A 15557-nucleotide genomic window follows, 5' to 3' on the forward strand; every position below is an offset into this window, starting at 1 on the left:
CAACCAGCACATATTAGTATAAACGGCATTCAAATTGAAAAAGTATTAAGTTACAAATACTTGGGCACTTCAATAAACGAAACTGGAGACCAAAACAATGAAATAAAAAGACGTATCGAAATTGCCACTTTCATAAAGATGAGGAAATTCTTCTGCAACAGAGATATAAGCATCTCTCTCCGATTAAGAATGATAAGGGGCTACGTATTTAACACGCTATTATACGGTGTAGAGGCTTGCACTCTCAAACAGAACAACGTAAAAAAGTTTCGAGATGTGGTGCTACCGTCGAATGCTGAAGGTAAGTTGGGTTGAAAGAGTCACAAACTTTAAAGTAATGCGAAGGATAGGAAAAGACCCAGAAATTTTGTCAACGATCAAATAAAGAAAACTTGAATATTTGGGTCACCTGATGAGAGGACATAAATACGCATTAATTCAAAATATAAAGCAAGGAAAAATAGAAGGAAAACGGAATCCAGGCCGTAGAAGAATGTCATGGTTGTGTAATTTGTAATTTGAGAGAGTGATTTGGCTGTACCACTAATGAACTTTTTAGGTCAGCTGTAAACAAGGTCAGGATAGCCTTGATGATTTCCAATATCCGATAGGAGTGGCACAAGAAGAAGAAGAATTTTTTTTTATTCGGAAAAATCCAATTCGGAAATCAACAAATATGTTGCAACTGTCACGCTATAGTGTCAATATTGTAAGAAATATAGTCAGAAGATCCAAAACTACAGGTTCGGTCGTCACAAAACTTAGAAATGTACGAAAAAGTATACTAACCAAAGCAGATTGAAGGGTCTTAAAACGCATTATAGTGAAAAATCGACGAGAAAATTATATGGAGTTGAGTATTTTATAGAGTCACGTTATTGGAAGACACGTTTCCGGATCAACATGTCACCGAGAGGCCCACAAACTAGGATTTGATTCTTACAAGGTAATTTTATAGTTTAAAAAATTAGTACAAATTGTTTTTAATAAATTTCATTTTATTTTAGGTTAAGGAAAAGCCATTTTTAACATTACTACAAAAAAAAATAAACTAAGATGGTCAAAGGAGCATACCGGTTGGACTCAGTTGCAATGGGATTTATCACAATGGACTGATGAGTGTAGATTTGAAGTGTGTGTTTAAGACAGTAAAAGTCGCGTTATTCGCAGGAAAAATGAAGCTTTCCATCCCGACTGTCTAAAGAGAAAAGTCAAATTTCCTACATCTGTTAGGATCTGGCGCAGCATGTCGTCTAAAGGTGTGGGAAAGTTACATTCTATCAAAGGAATTGTAAACACGGACAAATATTTGAATATGGACCGACTTCTCCCCGATGGAGACTTTGTGGCGCGAAATAAAAAAAAAGCTTTAAGAAAACATCCTGACAGCTCCGTCAATGAATTAGAAGAAAATTGCAAAAAATTTGGAATTATTTTACATTAAAATTTTGTCAGAACTTGGTAAAAATTATGCCTTGAAGAATTGTGGATGTCATAAAAAATACAGGGAATGTAAAGTGGTAAACTTTCACATTTTTTTTAATGTAGAATTTTCCATAATTAGGAAATTCAAAAATGTTTGATGCATTAAAACTTTTTAAATTTACGCTGCGCTTTTACTTTTGTTCTCTAAAATTTAATTTTCTTATCAATCTAACGTTGGGCCAACTAATATGAAAAGGGACTCGTATATTTGTATTTTGCTAAAAATTTTACATAAGATAGAACATTTTTTAACTTTTTACCCTTTTATTCATACAGAAAGAAACCCAGTATGTCGGACTATCATTTTCAACTCTTGATATTACATTCAAGAATAAATGAAAAAAGCAGGGACAACGTATAATTTTTTTTCTCTTTTAAATTTTCCGAAATGCGCTGCTTATCTTCTTCCTTTGACTTTGGAGTCCTGCTCATGTAATTTTTGCCAAATATATTATATAATATATATTATAATATATATATATATATATATATATATATATATATATATATATATATACATATATAAATATATATGTACTTGACTCACCTGACTTTCCGGGAACCACCCAACACTTGGGATCGCCTTAGGCATAAATGCTGTCATAGGTTCGTTGCCAGTTGTGATGCCCCAGAAACTGACGTTCTCGTTTTTATACGCATCCAAAAATTTAATATAGTAGTCAGCATACACTTGGTACATATCACTTTTAATAAAAGAGTAGCTAGCAGTAAATTCAGGATCTGTTTTCATCCAACCTGGAGCTATCCAAAGAGAAGCAATAAGTTCAAGATTGTTTTTTGATAGTTCTTTGGCTGTGTGTATAAATGGAAGCTAAAATGTAAATGTAAATTTATTTATTTAAATTCATTTATTTTTTAACCATATATAGAAAACTACATTAGAAATAAGCCAAATATAACTAAAACTTAACTAAACACTCCAAGGGCCAGTTTAATGAAGTCAAATTATTTAATGTTACATTGTAACATGTAACTTTATTAAAAAAGAAAAAATGTTTAATAAAATATTTTATTTGTTCTCGTATTTAATTTAAAATTTAGCACTAAAGCCAACCTGGTAGCCTGAAAATATATTTCGATAAAATTTCTCAATATTGTTCTAAGGCTATTTTCTTGTGATATTTTTAAAGTAATTATTATTTTAATGGGAATAAGCCACAATTAAAGTTTAAGGTAAGTTTATTGACGTTTCAATTTCCTTTTCGGAAATCGTTCTTCTAAGAAAAATCAATAGCGTTTCTCTTAACTCATACTATTGGACTCAGTGCATAGCCTTGTCCTGCGCCTTTGACTAGAAAACTTTTAATAAGATCTCCATTTACTTGTATTAAAGTTTTCGTTTTACATATTTTTAATTAATGAAATTAGATTATGTGGTACTCCATTTCCGTGAAAACTCGTCACAATTTCTTCCAATTACCAAATCAATGGCGTTGCTATAAGCAATTAATAGTAATAAATAAAAATTGTAAGAACACTAGGAATCCTAAGATTTCCTACATGGCGAAACTAAGATTCAGAACAACTCCATATGTCGCTATCGAAATAAAATCTAATAGCGTCTTTCTGTTAAAAATTGTAAGACTTGCCAATGTCTTGCAGTAAGATAGTAGCACCAGAGAGGGAATGCCTGCGAAGATGCTGCAGAGTAACAAGAATGGATAGGAGAAGTAATGACGAAATAAAGCAAAGAACATCAATAGAAACAGACATACTAACATATATAGAACAAAAAAGTCTAAAGTGATATGGACATGTAAGAAGAGCTAGCGACAGCAGATGGATAAAAAGAATAACCGAATGGAGCCCCATAGGAAGGAGGAAAAGAGGACGACCCCGAAAATCCTGGAGGAACGAAGTAAACAACGCCATGAGTAAGAGAGGTCTAAACGATGGAGAATGGAACAACAGGGAGAGATGGAAACGGTTAAGCGAGGGAAGGCAGTGAATACTGTAGAATCCCTAAATATATATACTTGCAAATGGATTAATGTCTGCAGTCATACAAACCCATACAAAAAACAACAGCAACTATAACTAACAAAAACCTATACATTTTTAAATATAACTACCTTAAATTCATAGTCTTCATTAGCTAGCTTAAAATTTTTAAATTCAGGATCGGTTTGATTATCCTTTGTATCACAATAAGAATAGGGATTAAGGGAAAAATCTGAACCTCCTATTGGTACTCTTCCTAATCTATACTCATTTCCCTCCTCTGAAAAATAGGACCTAAAACATATGCTTGATATTAATACTAGATAGAATAAGGGATAAGTGAGTTATACAAATAATACAAGTTTTAGGTTACAGGCTTAACAAAAAAGTTATACTAATACAAATTTTAGGCTTTACCATCTCTTATTTATCTTTTCTTTCTTGCCTAATCTTTTATGTCCTTTAGTAATCCCCGTATAAATTATGAGAAGCGTTAGTGAAAACAATTATAAGCATGAATTTAATAAATGCGACAAAGGAACTGTACTCTAGTGCTAACTCAAAGGTAAAGGTTGAAAATAATCTGTCAAGTGAATTCCAAATAAATAAAGCCCTTAAGAAGGGCTGCTGTCTCTTCCGACATTATTTAAAATTTATTTAGAACAAGCTCTAAAACTGTGAAAGCGCAAATGTAGAAATATGGGAATGCCGATTAACAACAATAGCATATACACTTTGTCATCTGCAGATGATCAACTAGTGATAGTACAAGATTATGAAGATATTGAGTATATGACTCAAAAATTAATCGTGAAGTATAAAAAATGGGGACTTGAAATTAATATCCAAGAAACCGAGTATAATGTGTATCGGCGGGAAACAACAGGACCTCATATTGGAAGATAGAGAAGTTATCAAACATTGCAATACATATAAATGTTAAGGTATGATCATCACAGAAGAAGGCAAAGTAGACGACACAATTGAGAAGAAAGACAACCAAGCAAGAAAAGCAATTTCTCTTCTTAATAGCATCCTTTGGGATCAATTAATCTCTAATAATAACACGCATAAGATATATAACACTATCATTAAAAGTATAATTACCTACAGTAGTGAAGTATGGCAAATAAAAAAAGATACAACAGAAAACTTGAGGCAACGGAAATGCACTTCTGGAGAAGTTCAGCTGAAAAATCTAGACTAGAAAGAGTAGCGAACAACAGAATAAGAGAAATTATGAAAGTACAACATACAATAGTAGCCGATATTGGTACCCAACAACTCAGATGGTACGGTCATGTACAGAGAATGTCTGAAGAATGTGTCCCAAAACAAGTCTTAATGTGGACCCCTCACGGTAGAAAAAAAAAGAGGAAGACTCCGCCTTAGTTGCAGAGAAGGCGTTCGAGTTCGGGGTCTCAATTTGCCTACTCCCCTTACTTGTGACGTACCAGTATCGTGTTCTGTATAAATACAAGAACCGTCAAACGGCACTGAGGTCTCAATCGGCCTACTCCTCAGTATCGAGTGACCTTAACTAAGAAATAGAGAGTAACCTACAGAAAATCGTGCAAAATAAAAACAATATTGACAAAAAAAAAATGTTGGTGGACACCCTAAAGAATGCACAAAAGAAGTGCCAATCCAAGCAAACAAGGAAAAATAAAAAACTCACGCAAAACTCAAAAAACCTAATGCAAAAAATAAGGAAATAAATGATAAGCATATAACGAAGATTGCAGAGCTGAAAAATTTAAACAAAACCATTTCAAAAGCAATTAGGAAAGACATAAGAAAACACTTAAGAAATATTTAATACCGTAGAACCAAATTAAAGCTCAAAAGTTCTAAATGAAAAGTTGATGATAGAAACGAGAAGTTGACATAAGTTAAAAAATAAACAAGCACATGCCATAATATGATCAATAAGATATCCTAAATATTATACAGAGAATATTATACAGTCGAGATGCTCACATTCCAGAAGTAGAAATCTTAACAATACAAAATCAACGATCAGAGGAATATCCAGATATAATCAAAGAGGAAATCAAATCACCGCGAAAAGGTGCGAAGAACAACAAAACGCCTGAAGAAGATGGCGTTATATTTTCAATTTTGCTGCTTGTGATGAACGGTTTTTTATATTATGGGACTAATTCTGCACTGTAGTACATCGTGTGGTTATGTATTGAAACATCTTCATTTTCTTGTAAAAAATAAACTGTCTACTCCCTAAACTAAATGACCTTATACTCTCATCATCATCATCACTGGCTCGACAACCCTTTTTGGGTCTTGGCCTGTTCTAGGATTCTTCTCCATTCCGATCTGTTTAGTGCTTTTTTTCTCCAGTTTTTTATTTTTAAGGTTGTTATATCATTTTCTATTTGTTCTAAGTATCTCAGTTTCGGTCTTCCTCTTGTTCTTTTACCTACTGGCATCTGTTTGAATATTTTGTTTGGTATTTCGCCTTCTTCCATTCTTTCTACATGTCCTATCCAACGCAGCCGTCCTATTTTGATGAATGTTATAATATCCGGATCCTGGTATATTTTGTATAGTTCAGAGTTGTATCGTCTTCGCCATATTCCGTTTTCTTTTGTGCCCTTATATATGTGTCGCAAGATTTTTCTTTCGAAGGTGGCTAACAACGTTTCCTCTCTTTTAGTAAGTGTCCAGGTTTCTGAGCCATATGTGAGTACCGGTCTTATTAGGGTTTTATATATTTGGCATTTTGTCTTTCTTGCGACGTTATCTGATCTTAGGTGTCTAATTAAGCCATGGTAACATTTATTTGCAATAAATATTCGCCTCTTCCTCCGTAACGTTATTATCAGACGTGACTAGGGATCCCAAGTATATAAAGTTTGTTACCTCCTCTATGTTGTATTCTCCTATTGTTATATTTTGTGGCTGCCTTATTTCTGCGTTTTTTCTTACCTGCATATATTTTGTTTTGGTCTGATTGATTTTAAGACCACTATTTTGTGCAGCTCGTTCTATTTGGTCGTATGCCTCTATCATTTCTCTTCTTGATCTTGCGATTATGTCAACATCATCTGCAAATGCTAGTATTTGCACGCTTTTATTAATAATTGTTCCTCGTGTATTGACTGTTGTGTTTCTCAGTATTTTCTCGAGCACGATGTTGAACAAGATGCATGATAGAGCGTCTCCCTGGCGTAGTCCCTTTTTCACATCTATTGTTTCCGTTAATTCATTTTGTACCCGGATTCTACTTTCTACTTTTAGAGATTCTTTTATCAGTTCTATTAGTTGTGTTGGTATATTAAATTCTTTCATTGCTTTTATTAAGAATTCTGGGTTTATATTGTCATATGCGCTTTTAAAGTCTATGAAGAGATGATGGGTGTCGATGTTATATTCACTTGTTTTTTCGAGGATCTGTCGTAGAACAAATATCTGGTCTATTGTTGACTTCTGTCTACAGAAGCCACTTTGGTATACCTTATAGGTATACCAAAGGTGGTAATAAGTGGTATAAGGTGGTAGACCTTATACTCTCATTTCATCATAAGTTGTTTGACAATCTGTTGTGGATCTTGACCTGCTCACAAAGAAGTCGCCACTCCTGTCGATTCCTGACAATTTTCCTCCATCTTCTGACTCGTAGAATCTGTAGGTCTTCTTCAACATCACCAATCCATCTCCTTCGTGGTCGTCCTCTGCTTCTTGTGCACTTTGGTTTTGAAAATGTTAATATCTTCGTATATTTGTGATTAAACTTCCTGGCAATGTGTCCAGCCCATATATCTCTGCACTAGACCATTATTAATGTCAAAGAAAGTAGAGTTTTCTCCTTCCACTTTAACGCATGAGCTTATGTTTTGCATTGTTAGTTGGGTCAACTTAACTTACTTAGGTGGGATCCTAAGTAAGTCTCAAAATCTATCATTGCATTATATAATGCAGTTCTCTTCACACTGTGATAGGCTGCTTTGAAGTCGACGAAGAGATGGTATGTATCTATGTTATATTTTAGTGACTTTTCTAGAATCTGCCTACGTGCTTAAATTTACAGTATAAATAATGTTATTAGCTCTGAATGTAAATAATAAGATTTCTCAACGAAAAACTTATCGTTTGGTAATTGCAATATTAACGTTACCATACAGGAGTTTAACTAGAATGTTAGTATCTCTATGTCATTTTGCTATGTTAAAGATATGAAGGCTACGTTATTATTTGGTCCAATGCCGACTGCACTCTTTGGTCTGCAGCTTATTTTACCTCAATCAGTTTCTTGAAATAGCAGGATGTTGGCACCGTGGTGTCGGCCCAAATTAGACAATGGAACTTCTTAGTTTGCTGCTGGACCTTTAATATTAACTAAAGTAGTTTTAATTTAAAAAATTTAAAAGTGATAAATAGTACCAAGTATGGCGTTATTAGTAAACTAAACGGAATAACTTCTCTCAAAGGTAGCTGCTTGTAAAGGTGAAAAATCATTGTAAATAATAACGTTGTATGGCAGCAATAAATGCTTGAAAATTTACACGCAAGTCATTGGCAGCGATTAAGTATTTTATTCTCCAGCTCTGTGCTAAACTAAGAAAGCCATTTTGACTACGTTTCTATTGCATGATTAGGAGGTTTGGTTTTAAGAATATGAAGGACTAGGGATTTTCAAAAATAAATTCCAAGTAATGCAAACAAAGCATAAAAAGTACTTATACAACAGTTTCTGTGACTTAAGTGGGAAAACTTTATATAAAAAACATAAACGAAAATGAAAAACTATTTGTTTTAATTTTCTAGTACGATTAAATGAAAATTAAAATGTTTATTATTACATAGATTCACTTTAGACATTCTTCAAACGTTTATAAAATTTTACCTTAAAATCAAATCCTGTAAATCCTCACTTAAAGATCTAATATTAATACCAGTCGCATCTGTAAAAGCACCACCGAAACCAACAATTTCTTGATACGTTTGAGTTCCGATTTCAATAAGATTTTCTGCATTGTTAATTTTCGACTCCAATACGCCCTTCTCCTTTACAAACCGTAGTCCTGCTTGGTTTGTTGTATATTTTACATAGTTACCGGTCGGTAAAGTTTCTATAGATTCCAACATGTGACAGCTGTCGGAGTTGCAAACACATACCGTGCTACTGTGGCCAAAACTTCGGGGTACACATTTGTTATCGGCTGACAAACAATGTATCACTGTAAAGAAATATAATTGCATTAATTTACAAAATTATTTTAATTTATTTATAAAATTAATCAAAAAAAATCGGTTGCCTGTAAAGTCGGTTTTACGGGCGAAGATTTTACGTGACAACGTCTTTTTCTCGGTAGAATATTTATTGATATGAATATTATTAAATTGCACAATAGGAACAAGGAATTGAATGAAAATAAGAATTGCACAAACTTTAACTATAGAAATATATTTTGTTTACTAAAACATTGTACATGTAAACTTAAACTTAACTACTTTCTATTTGAGTGATTTTGTTGAGGATAGGACGATGATAGGAGAAATATGAAATGAAAGGAAGTGTTTCTGCTGTAATGTGTCTTGAACGCCAAGAACGCTCGAGAAAGACAGAGACCAGTGATGTTCCGTGGAGCTTATCCAATATCGGGAGATGCCTTCGGCAAAATTCGGTAGATTTCGGTAGATCATATGCAATGACATAAATTATATATATATATATATATATATATATATATATATATATATATATATATATATATATATATATATATATATATTATAATACAGTGCGTCCAATTAAGTGAACACCATAATGGATTTTTTTTTAGTTTTATGACCTAAAACCTAAAATCAATCATCAATTAAATTTTTTGAGCCATATACACGAGGTTTGTCAAAAAATATGAACATAAAATTCATATATTTTGATAAACTGCCTATATTACTAAAAAAATTTAATATCTGATGATTGTATTCTAAGTTTTAGATCATTCAGAACTTTTTAGAAAGAATAACTTTTTTCCATAAAACTAAAAATAGAAAAGTTTCCCATTATGGTGGCGACTTAATGGTTCAAAAGTTAAAGACCTTAAATAATTATGCTGAACTAATTATTAGAAATAACCATAATTCATTGAATTTTGTTTAATAAATAAAGAATCAAATTATTGGGACCAAATGCTCACATCAGCTATTATGATACAAATAAGGTTTAATAATATTTTGAGAAATAGTTATAGGTCATAATATTTACAGAAAGTTAAAACGTTCTGGTTCAAATAGATGTAACAACCATTATCTGCTAATGGATTAAGTCGGCAGTCAAAGAAAACCGACAGCACACACACCGTCATTTAGCTAATAATTTATCACTTGATACTTCAGATTCTTTGAGAATTGAAGAGACATGTGTGAATGTTTATGATTACGGAATGATGTTTATACAATATGTTATTATTAGGTATAAAATTACGAACTTGAATCTCGGGGTATTTCGCTTTCTTTGCATCTTTGCAAATATATTTTTAAACACTATAGGGAAGTATCAAATCAATTTTAATACAAACGTATTAAAAATACCAAGTATTAGGTTACACTGAAAAGTTTTTTGATGGTAACAGAAATAAAAAGATAAATTGTATTATCCGAATTTATTTTCAAGTCATTGTGATATTTGTTTTAAAATTAGGTAGATTCAAGGGGCAGTTCGGTAGATCGGTAGATAGGAATCAAATTCGGTAGATCTACCGAAAAATCGGTAGACGGAACAACACTGACAGAGACACAAGCACGGAAGCACGCACCGATTCAACGCGCCTAATTCTCTAGTGCTGCGCGCGCAGCGGACCGATCATGTTTGAGTGGGAGAGAGACGCAAGGCATTCGCCGGTCCGGCGGGCCTCTCTCTCGTTCGGTGACTCACTGTAACAGACGTGAGCGGGCGTTACACTTTTTCATGAATGACTCCGAGCCACAACCTAATTTAAGACGTTGTCACGTCAAAATAAAACAAAAATAGTATTAAAATAAAAAAAGTGCTACAGTACTTGACAGTAAATGATTTTTATGACATATTTTGCATGATTTAGGACATGTTTTAAGTCATGATATTTTTTCCTAGAATGCTTACAGACTACATATACTACATATACTTAAATTTGGGCACGGTCGTAACATCAGTTTATAAATTATGTTAAATTTTTTTAAGTATCCATGGTTCAGACTTTCCCGTCAATTTGGGGTAAGTGTGACAATGGACTTTAGCTTAAAACAGCGTGTGTTATTTTCGAAAAAACGAATTTTTTAGTGTTTGAAAAATTTTAATTTATTTATTTTTAAGCAAGTTTACAACAGCAAACTTTTTAAGATTTAAAGTTTTAACCCGACAAATTTACTTCAAAAATAAAATGATTCCTTCTGTCTTTAGCAGGTCCTGGTAACGTTTTTACGATATCGTCTTCAACTATCATATCCGTGTCTTCTATATCAGGCCAAAAAAGGTGTTACTACTCTTTTTATATCCTAAAAAGCAAATTTTCTATTCATTTTCAATCTTGTATGCTATTTAGTTTTTTTAAAACAGTTTTGTTTGCAGCACCGTAAGATATGCAACCGTAATCTAATTTACTTTTAATAAGTGATTTGTAAAGGTTAATTAATGTTTTACAGTCGGCACCTCAAAATTTATTAGATAATATTTTAAGTATGTTTAACCGGTTTTGGCATGCTTGTTGTAATTTATTAATATGCACATTCCAATTTAATTTTCTATCGAAAGTTATGCCTAAACAACTTACTTCTGTTGACTGTAAAGGTAAATCGTTTAATGTAAAACTAATTGTATGGTGAGTGTTATTTTGACTAAAAATTACGTATTGAGTTTTTTTCTGCAGAAAAATTGAATCCGGTTTGTAATGCCCAATTTTAAAGTCGATTTAACATAAGTTGTAATATATTTGTTGTTTAAACTAGGTTATTAGATTTGGTGTAAATAACAATATCATCCGCGTAAATGCTAGCTTTAATAGGAGCTCTGAGTACATTTATGGTGCTAATAAAAGCCACTAAAAATAGGGTTGGACTTATAATGAATCCTTGAGGGAATCCATTATCTAGCATTTTTGGAGGACTTGTGATTCCATTTATTTTAACTTGTATAGAACGATTACTTAAGAAATTTTTTATAAAAGCAAGCATGTTAGCTTGAATACCATAATTATTAAGTGTTGCTAATATAGAGTGTTTCCATGTCCTATCAAAAGCCTGGGTTATGTCAAAGAATATTGCAATCAACCTCTGATTGTTTGCAAAGGCTTCATTGATTGAGGTTTGCAGTGAAATATGATTATCTAATGTAGACCGTCCCTTGCGAAAACCACTCTGAAATGGGGTAAGGAGATCTTTTGTTTCTAAATACCATGTTATTTACAGAAAATATATTTTTAGAAATTGTAAATTTCAATGACAATATGTGACAACAGACACACAAAACTAAGTGTGATAAACATTACAAAAAACACTAAAAAAAAAAGCTGCTAAAATATATACTGTACATTTGATCAGTTTTAAACATTGTTAACATTATTATTTATTTTCTCAGTACTTGACTTGAGTGCGTCCCATCTTGAATGAATAAACATTAATTAATGATTAAACATATCGATCAATAAGTTAGTGATATGGGATTCTATGGAAATTAACTCATATAAAGTTCACATGTGGCTTAAAATTGTCAGTATCATGACACCATTATAACTATTCCAAAATATCAATCAAAATTGATAAACGGAGTAATCATGTAGATATGCAGTAAATGTGTAGAGATTGTATATTTTAATACAAATAATTAATAAGTCATCTGGTCGAGGTGCAAATAAGTATTAACGATATCAATAAGTTTAACTCTTAGATAAATTATATTCCAACAAATGTAATTCATATTTGGAATTTATATCAAATATAAAAAAACTTAAGTTAAATGTGTCGATAGCAATTAAAGTAAACTGTATACCCAAGCTTAATCAAGCCATTCAGAGCGATGCTGGGAATATTTATATTCCACTATGCATCAACAATTTACCCATATTAATTACCACCATTCTTGTACTCATTGCGTCGAGTAAGGACGATAAATATACGAAGACGGTTGCGTTTCGATTTAATTTGAGTCTCTCCTAACATATGTTTCTGGGTCTACCCGTCATCAGAGAGAGTTTGTGAGAAGACTCAAACTAAATCAAAACGCACCGACTACTCTGGCAATTAAAGGAAATATAATTACCAGAAATGTTGATGGATAGTGGAATATTAAAAATTTCTTAGCATCTTTCTGAATGGTTTGATTAAGCTTGGGTATACAGTTTACTTTAATTGCTATCGACACATTTAACTTCATCTTTCCTCACTAGAGGTCTCTAGTATCCTACTCGGGTAATTATTTTTCCTATAATTGCTAGAGTAGTCGGTGCGTTTTGATTTAGTTTGTGTCTTCTTACAAACTCTCTCTGATGACAAGTAGACCCAGAAACACGTGTTAGGGAGTGGTAAGAGACTCAAATTAAATCTAAATGCAACCGTCTTCGTATAAAAAAAATTCGTACTAAAAATGTTCGCTAACCTAAAAGATATATATTATTACTATTAAGCAGAAACAGAAAGAAATATAAATACAATGTTAATATGTGGAAATATTTTGGACACCCTAATATAATAAGAAGAATAAACAAAGACATAAGAATAGTCGTCGTGGAAATATTGCACTATAATCTCCCTCGGGGGCAGCGTAAAATACTGGTATTGTAGTATTTTAGTACGACATGTCGTGATGAGCTACGAACTGCACTGGTCTCGAAGCTGATAAAATATAATACACGATCAACAATCAATTTGCAGGTGCGGCAGCAGCATCGAGAACTATTTACCGAAATCTGGAAGTCAACGAAACAATATCAATACAGAATAATTTGTATTGTCTAACTTATAAATTTGTATTGTTAAATAATAAATATATATAAAAAATTAATTAATTGTATTTTAAGTAAAGATAAAATAAAATCGTGTTAAAATAAATGTAAATAAATTAAAACAGTGTGCAGAGCAGGGAGGTCTACCCCATAGCTGCTATTGATGAGTCCTTCATAGTCCCTGTAGTGCCAAGACGGTCATGTTTTTGTATATTACTTTTATTTATGGTGTTCAATAATATGACCGATAATATATCACTCAGTCTTTACTTAGATATCTATAATATACCATTCTTGCCTCCCTTTTTATAACGGTGAGCAAGGTAGCTAAATAGCTGTAATTTATGTGTCTTTCAAACTTGGTGTAATTCCAAGTCCAGCGAGTTTCGCACCTGTTGGTTTGAGGACGGCTGTTATTGCAGTACTTTTGGATAGCTTATCACTGATGCGTATTGTGTTTTTTTTTCACTTTCTTTTTAATTATTTTCAAAACTTGTTGTCGTTTTTGGTCCTATATCTGTCTGTTTTTTGCATTGCTCTTTCGCAATCTCCGATGTCAAGTTCATCACATAAATATTTTTGCAAATTTGTGCAAACAACATTTTTTAATATTTCTGTTTATATTACCGACAACTAAACATCAGTAGGGTGTAAAAACATTAGCAAGATATAGTAATTAAATTTTATTCGCCATGCTAAAAATAATTAGATGCTCTGTATATCCATATTAATTACAAATAGAAAATGGTAAGTGGCTATTTATTTATGACACCGCAAATAATGCAACAAATACCAGCAAAAGTTATACAATACTTATAAGTAGACACGGCTCAACAAATACAACCAGACGGAAATTGCCAATACTATACACTATAGATAGAAAAAGTAACAGAAATAGTCCCAAAAATTAGCAAAACAAATACTGGCTCAATCCTCCTACGTCAACGTCAAACTGGTTTAATTCTTTAAATGAAGAATCCAATAATAGCGATGAAAATATATAAAACCACTAAACCTTATACTAAACAGCACAGCGAAAAAAAAGTCAACCGAACAGGGTTCTTAAGGATTACCAACTAAAAGGTTAAGCCAAAACAATTGCTTTGTATAATATCATATTTTGGAGAAATGGCAACTAATGATAATGGCAGTAGACTTATACACTTATGTGAGAGCTATGAGTTAAAAATTAGCAATGGATTCTACAAACATAAGGACATACATAGATATACCTGGATTCAACAAACGCGCAATTTAAAATCAGTCATCGATTATATTATTAGTAAACAAAAATCTGTATTGCAGAATGATGTAAGAGTTCGTGGATCCGATCACTACTTAGTAAGAGCGACAATTTTGTTTCTACTTAAGATAATACACGGAGACCAAAACCTAGAAGACAAGCAAGACTTGCAGACAGTAGATACTCCGAAGTACAACTTTAATAGTTTTATAAATGATAGTACTAAACAGCTATACCAACGACGACTGGATGAAAAACTACGAGAAATAGAGACACAAACATTGTCAGATATTTACGAGAATATTATTGCTAGTTTACACCAGGCCTCTAAGGAGACACTCGGGACACAGCAAAACAAAATTAGTAACAAAATATGGTGGAACGAAGAAATCGAATATATGGTAAAACAGAAAAAAGAACAGCATCTAAAATGGCTAAATATAAAAAATACTGAAGACCATCAAGCTTACAAAGAAGCCCATAGACAACTACGAAAAATGATAAAACAAGAAAAGAATAAAACATGGGATCAGAAATGTCAAGAAATCAATACATACATCGGAGGGAAGCAATGTACAAAGGTATGGAATTTTATACAATCAGTAAAAAATACAGGAAAAGACAAAGCACACATACACACCATAAAACCAAGACAATGGAAAGATCACTATGAAAGCTTGCTGACAGAGACAAGACAAGAATACCTAGGGAACTCCCCAACACAGTCATTACATATACAAGGAGAGAAAGCGAGGGTAGACATCGAAACAGTAAGGAAGGCTGTAATGACCCTAAAGAATGGTAAATCCGCTGGCCCTGAGGGAATCTATGCTGAAATGCTTAAAAATGGAACTCATAAACTATTTGAAATATTAACTTATGTGATCAATCAGTGTCTAAATGGACACCCAGTACCAGAACAATGGAGA

At 32.5% G+C, this 15557-nt stretch overlaps 2 protein-coding genes across 2 annotated transcripts in view; one reads left to right on the forward strand and one right to left on the reverse strand.

The window, feature by feature from the left end:
* side-II (sidestep II transmembrane protein) overlaps positions 1-15557 on the forward strand; it is a 686092-nt gene that overhangs the window by 169965 nt on the left and 500570 nt on the right. The window lies entirely within an intron of this gene.
* The window catches only part of LOC140442025 (lysosomal acid glucosylceramidase-like), a 31104-nt gene that overhangs the window by 13310 nt on the left and 2237 nt on the right, over positions 1-15557 (reverse strand). The window contains exons 2-4 of the mRNA XM_072533062.1: positions 8312-8645; positions 3579-3741; positions 2033-2317 (exon numbers count right to left, since the gene is read on the reverse strand). Of these exons, the coding sequence (XP_072389163.1) occupies positions 2033-2317; positions 3579-3741; positions 8312-8645 (782 nt within the window). The remainder of the gene's footprint in view (positions 1-2032; positions 2318-3578; positions 3742-8311; positions 8646-15557) is intronic.

Source organism: Diabrotica undecimpunctata, chromosome 5 (genome assembly GCF_040954645.1).
Source record: "Diabrotica undecimpunctata isolate CICGRU chromosome 5, icDiaUnde3, whole genome shotgun sequence".
NCBI lineage: Eukaryota > Metazoa > Arthropoda > Insecta > Coleoptera > Chrysomelidae > Diabrotica > Diabrotica undecimpunctata.